Below are 9,431 nucleotides of genomic sequence, written 5' to 3'. Positions count from 1 at the left end.
ATATATATGTATATATATATATATATATATATATATATATATATAGAGAGAGAGAGAGAGAGAGAGAGAGATATTTATTTATTTATTTATTTATGTATGTATGTATGTATGTATTCAGTATATGTGTAAGAGAGAGAGAGAGAGAGAGAGAAAAGAGAGAAGTAACAGTGAGATTTACTAATAACGAACAGTAGAAGAAGCCTGAATAAGTGAATTGAATGAAAGGGTGAAGAAAGATCAAAAGAATGATTAAATGAATGTGAAAAATAAAAATTAAAACTAAAGTATTATTAATACAAAAACAATGTCACTGAGTAAAAATGGCTTCTTTTTATTGTACCAACCCTGATTCTGTGTGATCTTCAGTCGAAGATGTCACGCTGATTAGCATTTCTTGCTTTTTCTTTGAAATTCCAAAGCTCTGTGTGTATGTCACGAAAGTTTGTTAAGGTGTGGTGATTGTTGACTTTTGAGAATATCATCTAATATTCTGTTTTAAAGGCATGGTCTTTACTTGGCACCGCAGGACACTTTTGTTTCCTTTGGTTTCTGAAATTGAATAAATGATTGAATTATAAATTAATTCTTAATGAATTTCATGTCAATTATATTTTAAATAAATTTGCTTTTTCACTTTGGCACACGGGTTATTGTTGATTAATATCCATGCCTGCATTTAATGTTACAGCTATTTTATTATCATTATTATTATTTTCTGTGTGTGTGTGTGTGTGTGTGTGTGTGTGCGTGTGTGTGTGTTTGTCCCGGTATGGAAGAATGATAAAATTGACGTTGGCAACATTCGATCTCTGAACGGAAATTAATACAGCAAGACATTTTCTTTGATGCACTATCACCCCTTACAATAAAAATAATATCAGGAATAATAACGCTTCAATATCAATCCGCAATGTCTATGTACTCGGTTACTGTCAGAAGTATATGCCGTGTATAATTCTGCTCTCAGTCGTGAAATACCGATTTCATAGTTTAGCACCATGCCAGCAATTTCGGAAAAGAGCTTAAGTAGACCACATCGACTCCAGAATTCTGGTTGGTACAATAAAAAGAAGCCATTTTTACTCAGTGACATTGTTTTTATATTAATATTTCTTTAGTTTTAATTTTTATTTTTCACATTCATTTTACCGACTTCGAATGGAGGAGAAGCAACGTCGACCTCGCCGGAATTTGAACTCAGAACACGAAGACGAGCAAATCCAAGATACTTTAATAATAATAATAATAATAATAATAATAATGATAATGATAATGATAATAATAATAATAATAATGAATGAATGAATGAATACATAAAATAACCGTCTCAATCCAACACTGGATTCACATATTGCAGATAAATCAGTGAACCAACGGTTGTGGCGCGTTTCAGTCAATCATTTTCTCATTACAGCGTATATTTAATCCATGATTCCGACTGCAACCAACGTTGCCATTGTCACCGGTAGCACCACAAGAACAATAGCAGCAACGACACCGTGATCATCAGTGTAACCACTGTCATGTCATTCCTAGTCATTAGATTCATAATTACCGAAAGCACTTACCTTATTATTCCCATCTGTGCCAGTGACATAATCCTCACCATCGTCGCCGCCGCCATTATCTCCTCTTTCACCCTCTCCTTTCTATGTCAATAAGTACCAATCAACGATAATTACTTGCGTTGTAGACACTTCCGACTCTCTGCTGAAGATGTACTAATAATGATAATGAAGAAGACGACGACGACGACGACGATGATGATGATGATGAAGGCGACGATGGTTATGAAGATGATTATGATGGTGAAGACCGTAACAACAACAAATAATAATTTTGAAATTTCGGCTCAGAAGTGGGGCTAAGTCGATTCCTGTTACTTATTTTATCGATCTCATAGGGATGAAAGGCATAGACAGCCATGGAAGAATTTGAACTTACAGCATAATGCTGTTTCGCATTTGTCTGGCGTGCTAACCATTCCGCCAGCTCACCGCGGAAAGTCGTGGTGATGGTGGTGGATATGATGGTGAGAGTATTCGTTGTCATGATGTTGGTGGTGGTGGTGGTGATGGTGACCCTCTTTGTCGTCGTCTCTTTCGTCATGATGATGGTGGCGTTGGGGCTGGTGGTCATCGTTGTCGTCATGAATAGGTTGTTGTTGTTGTGGTGGTGGTGGTGGTGAAGAAGGTGTTATTTCTTTATTTGTGTCATCCTTCTTTCTTTCTTTCTTGCAGGTTAACACACTCAATAAATTCTGTCGAACTACCAAAGATTACTGTGAACCTCTGAAAGTTGGTGCTCCTGGTACACCAGGTAAGCAATTAGACTTTACTTACACGCACCCACGCGCACACACACTCGTACACACACACATGCACACATGTATCTTCTGAACAGAAAAAATATACAAGAAAACATCTCCGTTTCTAGCAGTTATAATTTTTTTACTTTGGTGCAAATATATATTAAAATAATGGATGGTTTATGTGAAAAATAACTTAGTTATTCTTGGAAACTAACATTTTCGGAAAATTGGATTTAATACTGCTAAACGAATTCTCATATCTAGTTCACTAATCGTTCTTTTGGAATAGTTAGTATCTTTATTTTCTTTTTATGTCCTCAGAAACGAGGTATTCACAGAAATTCATTGTTTCCAACAGAGAATGACTCTAATATCCGACTTTGGTAATTGTGTATAATTTCGCAGCATCGAAATTGCCAAAGAAAATACCTTCAAACTTAGACTTTACTTAATTTTGTGAACTAATTCCTATTGAATTTCCAGAATCCACCGTGAGAAATTAAATTGGTGTTTGTTTTCTTTATTTTTTCTTTCTTTCTTTTTGTGCTTAACAATTAGTTTCGTTCTTCAAATTTCGTAGGACTCTCGGTTAGTGATTATAATGTGCTGCAAAAATTACGTTTAGCTTTATCGCGAAAACCAGAAAGAATCCAAGAACACAAAGTTCCCTAGCTCCAACGTTTCAAATTTAATTCGGCTTCAAAAATATTCACTTCTTTCCGTTTTCAATGATAAACGTAATGCTTTAGTTTCCCCCAAAGTCTTAGCAAAACATGCGATTCTTTATAGCCACGGTACATTTGTAAATCTGACGGATAATCAAAATTCAAGATCGATAAAATATGCCAACGCTTCTTAACGTAATACAAACATTCACACACGAATATTATTTCGAGATTGCGATCTAAATTCTAGGAAACGCTGCAAAAATCACCCACATCTTCAAAATAGGATTTGAAAAATATAATACACGAATACAATGGTCGGGATGAAATACAGCTGATGACCATTACGGCTTCATCTAGAATTGATTTTAAAGCAACTGGATGCAATGATAACTATTCCAGCTTTTGCAACATTCTTTATTCCTTTTATAGTACCAGCTACTTTTCCTGGCAATATATTTGCGCTTTTGCTATTGTTACGATACGTATAACTCTAAATAATAAAGTGCGTTTTTATAAAATTATTTCCCGCATTTTGCATTTCGAAATAATCGCATTAAAGAGAAACTTTTTTTTTTTTTTTTATAAAAATATAAAATATAACGAAATAAAATTGCCATGCTGTACTTTCATGTCGTAATAATACATAAGCGCCATGTACATTTAAATATTGAAATAACATCTGCTTTAAAGTCATCAGAAATATTGTCAACACAGAGAGATAGAGAAGATATAGTAGTCATGGAAAGAGACCCAGATTTCTGTTGTTCTTTTAAGCAGAATCTGCATCAAACACACACGACGATAAATTTTACGCAATGTTTTACAAGTTATTCCCCAAGTACTTCAGAAGAGAGAATAATGCAATACCGTAACATGCCATATTCGCCGCTTCTGTCGCTTTCTCTCTATCTGGTTTGAAGTTGTTTAAATATGAATCTTACAGAATTAATGCGTCTTTCAAGTTTCCCTTAAAACAAAAGAAATTGTTTTATCTTTATAAGTCGGATGATTTGCTTCCACATATCTTCGAAATATTTCTGGTGTCAAAGAACAGTTTACTGATAGTAATATTACAAAGTAAACAAACAACATCTGGAGCTTCTTCGTTACCAGTATTTAAAGACAACCTCAACAATGAATAATTAGTAGATTATTTAGCTTTGTTTCATACACAACTGCACAAAAGTTGGGGTTTTTTTCTTTGCGTAAGTGAACCGAACTAAAAGCTTATTCTTGTAAAAATAATTCTATAATCTCCGTCCTTTCTATAGATGTACGCTCAGTTTTTACTTAATATTTCTACTGTCTTTTATTTTTAATGGCCCATACTTTGAACATTCTTATCACATATACATTGTAGTGCAGAAATCCTAACATATCAACTTTGGTATTGAGGAATAATTTATCTAAATGTATTTAAACCAATTTTTCGTAATTTATAAAGACTTAAATTGTGATAGAACGAAGAAAGCTAAACGAGCAATTTTATTGAGATAACACAGGAAGGCAGTGCGGCACGGAAATGCCTTCATTCGACAACAGGCAGCTCTTTAAGTTACCTGTCTGAATGCTTGCGCCAAAATAATTTTGCCATTCTACAGATGATAGCAAGGGCAATGGCGCCCCTCGGTCAGCTCGTTTGTTATTTCGATGGTACTTGATTCCATACCATGTCAGTTATTATTTCGATAAATAGAATTCTATGAATACCGATCTCTAAAATAGATTGTATTGTTTTCTTTTTTTTCTTTTTTATTTATTTATTTTATTTATTCTTTTTGGTTTTGCTTTTACATAAACAATTTATCTTCCATGAGATGTTTCACTGTAATTTGTTTTGCAGGAGCTACCTTATGAAACACTGTTCTGCATAGGTAGTATTTTCGAGATCTGCAGGTTAAGAAAACGCATTTCTTCTTTATAAAGCTTTGGTTTCGTGCAAATACTGTGGTACCACATAAAGGCAAGATATAATAGGTTCTTCACATGACCTTACAATTGGCAAAGCATGAAACAGTAGACAAATATCAAGATCTGTTTTCAAATTAATCACCGTTGTTAATTTTCTAGATTAGACTTACGTCAGGTTTGAGAAGTCAGGTCTATGATAAATAGTAAAGGCACCTGGTTTTGTAGTTATGGCATTTATCTAGGTTCATAAGGTAGTGTGTTCCATTCCAAGACCAGATAGTGCGTTGTGTCCTCGAGCAAAGCACTTCATTCGATATTGCTACAATTTAGTAAACTGTTCTGAAACCCTGGGAAGTGCAGGTTCATGCCTTTTTTATTCCAACTGCCACATCCACGATGTTCCGCCAGGCTGGCTTATTGGTAAGAGGTCGAGAGGATAATTATGTCCTCTCGTAACGAAATAAGAACTGAAGGCGATTAATAAAAGCATGGACCATTATTCGAAGCTAGTTGGCTGTAGTATTCCATGGTAAAAAACATTCCAAATATGACAAATCCTTTGAATTCCAATTTACATTGTACCCAAACTACATTATCAACTTCTTCATTTCATTTTTTTTTTCTTTGAGATGAAATAGTAAAAACTGGAACGCGGTTCCTCTTGAGTATATTCTATTAACGGTAATGTAGGCTGGAAACTAAGCAGACTAGGGAGTGGGAGAGGTACTCGGTCCTTGGTCCGATAGTATACAACCATGGAAACAGCTAAGATCATCCAAAATACAATCATTGGTGCAGTTTACCTCTAACTTCGAACGGAACAGTCTCTACACACTACAGAGATTCCTCAGTAACTGTGACATGTGTTTCCTATCACAAACATGGAATGGTAAGCTATTAATGTCAATCTTAGACTGCATTAATCTTCACAGCCCTCCATTTTACATCATTGAAAAATAGCAAGTCGAATTTTTATGGTAGTATTTACAACTTACACAATGTCAGATTTCTTGTTATCTGCAAGGGCATATGCCCAAATATGCGCGTAGTTCTTTGCGTATGTGGATGTGGACGACCATAAGAGCGTGGCTTTCTTCCTCTGTGCCCGTGTGTACATGTTTTCGCGAGTTTGAGAATGCGTTTTTGTGTGCGAATGTGCGTGAATATGTAGCTATTTGAGGTATTGAGACAGTGTGTTGTGTCTTTATATGAATATTTATTATATGGGTTTGTAAATGCGCACGCTTGTATTTCTGTTAGTGTGCGCGAGAAAGTAAGATACACAAACAGACAGAGAGAAAATTGGCGTGTTTTGTTTTTCTTGTTTTGTTTTTCTTGTTTGCGTGATTATATCTTGCATGGACATATATGCGTGGTGTAAGTGAACATGTATGTCTGTGTGAATACGTATGTGTTCATCTCTGCGTTTGACACGGTTAATGTTCAGTTTGTGCTGTGACATGAGTGTATACAGACGTACACACAAACATAAGCATTCATACACACGCACAAAATCACATTCAAGCACACGTACACACACACACACACACACACATATATATATATATATATATATATATCCGTGTAAGCGTTCTTGCTTGTATATATCTATATATATATATATACATACATATACATGTGTGTGTGTATATGCACGTGCGTGTGTACGTGTGTGTGCGTGTATATAAGTATATATATATATATATATATATTAATGTACGTTTCTATTTTATGTGTCTGTCTACCAATCCCTACATGTATAAATGTGTATATATAAATATATATGTGTGTTTGTGTATATGTGTGTGTTTATTTACTTTTTTATTCACATTTATATATATATTTATACACACACACACAAACACACACATATACGCATAAATATATGTATACGCTCTGCGTGTATGTTTATCTGAGGCCGTTCATTGGATGCAAACCTGAGAGTGTGAGCGAGTCTCTCCGTGATATGCGTGTACGTGCGTGAACGCACGTGTGTCTTTGTTCAATTACTTGCCTCACAATTGGTTGTTTATTGTTATCTGTGAAATTATAACCGGTGAAGAAAATGGCGAAGTGTGTGATAGATATATCCGTTGCACTAATTTGCAATGACACTCGACACTTGCAACCTGGATACCTGGACCTCTAATCATGAACGTTTTCATCGTTGCATGCAAAAGTATGTAGGAACTAAAGTTTGAACTAATCGTTAATTATTGAAAGGGATTACAGCCAGTATCATTAGACATTCACAACTATGTTGTACGCTCACAACCAGCATCAAGCTATATTACAACTGCTTTTGTGGCGTTACACAGTACTATCGAATTTATAGGACATTGATATACTCTGGCGTTTTGAATTGTGTCCTGATTTTCGTTATTATAAAGGTTTCAGGACAGAAAAACTATAAACACTTTTGTGAGAAATTCAAAATCAAAATGGCGAACGTGTCGAGAAATATATACCGGATATATGGGGAAACGCATGAGTACTAAGACATATACATTTATGTATATGTATGTACATGTGTTTTTTTATGGATGTGTGTATGAATGTACATATATATATATATATATATATATATATATATATATATATATATATATATATATATATATATATATATATATTCATGTATATACGTGTGTGTGTTTGCGTGTACCCACGTGTATGTGTGAATGTGCGTGTGCGTGTATGTGTGTGTGTATAGTACATAAGTATTTTTAGAAAAAAAACGTGAAGCGAGATAAACAAAAAAAAAATGTGGGTATATTATGTTAATGATCAAGATGTCTTTTTTGTTACGATCATCATACGCTCTTCTGCAGAAGGAAAAGATAGGAAGGAGAGAAATGCTGGAGAGAGAGAGAGAGAGAGAGAGAAGAACATAAGGAAATGTATACACACATACATATACACAAACACACACATATCCCATAAGTTCGTTTACGGGAAAAGATTTTGAGCACGCGCATAAAAGCTTATTTTTTTTTATTATGTCGGTTACGAACTAGGGATTCCAACCTGCAACAGCGGTTTTATGGGATCGCACCAAACTCTGCCGATATAGCATCGTATAAATGTAATAATAATAATAATAATAATAATAATGATGATGATGATAATGATAATGATGATGATAATGATAATGATGATAATAATAATAATGATGATAATGATAATGAAAATAAAAATAATAGCAATAATAATAATAATAATAATAATAATAATGATAATGATATTGATAATAATACTAATACTCATAATAATAATAATTATAATCATAATAATAATAATAATGATAATGATAATAATAATAATAAATTATAATAATAATACTAATGATGATAATAATAACTATAATAATAATGTTAATAATACTAGTAATAATAATAATAACAATAATGATAATAATAATAAAATAATAATGATAATAATAACAATAATGTTAGTCAATACAAAGAGCGCAATGCGATTGCTATAGATATTCCATTGGTTAAACGATATTTCGACAGCTAGTGTGTCTTTGTCGAGTTAAAAATAAAACGTGATACCTAAAAATTAAAACTTATATAAATTCAAATACCAAATATGAAAGAGGGCAACCAGCGTGTCCAGGTTGATTGAATGACATCATCAGTGATCAATTTTCAAGTTTAAAACAGGCAAAGAGAAAAGAAAGAAAGGAAAACAAAAGAAAGGAAAAACAAGAAGAATATTTAATCAATCAGTTTGTAATTCTCCTGTCATATTATTCATTCCTCAGGGGTGTAAATTTGATAACTCACAAACATGTTTCTCTTCATCCATTTTGAGGACTAAAAGTGTAGTAGATTCAGAATATTTTCTGAGAAGATGCGCTTTCAAGTCTTTTTTGCAAAATTGCAGCCGTTTTATGAAACATGTTCGGCAAGTTCTGTCGAAGTACTGTTATTGTGCCTGGATGTCATATATGTACCCATTTAAACTTTTGTTTAATTGATCTGTGATACAACCAACATAAATCAAGTTGTGTTTCGTTCATTCTGCTACGTACGTCAAATGGGATTTTTTGTGACGATACCAAAATGCAAAAACGCCACGGATATCAAGTGGGTCCTACGTTCATTTCATATATATATATATATATATATATATACACACACATATACTCTTATGTTTTGAGTTGGTCATTTGTTTTTACCAAATAAACATACGAAAAGATCACGGCTGAGTGACCATACTGCAGCATACTGCATCACTAGAGCGACGGACGCCATACAGCGCTACCATACTCCACTCCAGGTCACGCAAGCTTACGCTCACTAAAGTACAAAGTACCAAAATATTCCTCGTCATATCTCAGGTTACCTCGCCAAGAACATCTGATACCAACCAGAAATTTTAACTTCGCTACCAAACTCGATCGGAAGACACATTAATGACATCTTCCAAGCAACTTCCATAAGATTATCTCTAGTTTTATTCCTCTTTTATTACACACCTTCACACACACGCACACGCGTGTGTGCCTGTACACACACATATATATATATATA

At 33.8% G+C, this 9,431-nt stretch overlaps 1 protein-coding gene across 1 annotated transcript in view; it reads left to right on the top strand.

Annotated features, from left to right (window-relative positions):
• Nucleotides 1-9,431, top strand: part of LOC128249552 (probable serine/threonine-protein kinase samkA) — a 658,532-nt gene that overhangs the window by 556,115 nt on the left and 92,986 nt on the right. Inside the window, exon 3 of the mRNA XM_052973443.1 lies at nucleotides 2,241-2,319. Within this exon, the coding sequence (XP_052829403.1) occupies nucleotides 2,241-2,319 (79 nt within the window). The remainder of the gene's footprint in view (nucleotides 1-2,240; nucleotides 2,320-9,431) is intronic.

The sequence above is a fragment of the Octopus bimaculoides genome, chromosome 15 (genome assembly GCF_001194135.2).
Source record: "Octopus bimaculoides isolate UCB-OBI-ISO-001 chromosome 15, ASM119413v2, whole genome shotgun sequence".
NCBI lineage: Eukaryota > Metazoa > Mollusca > Cephalopoda > Octopoda > Octopodidae > Octopus > Octopus bimaculoides.
This window is presented reverse-complemented; position numbering and strand designations above follow the sequence as displayed.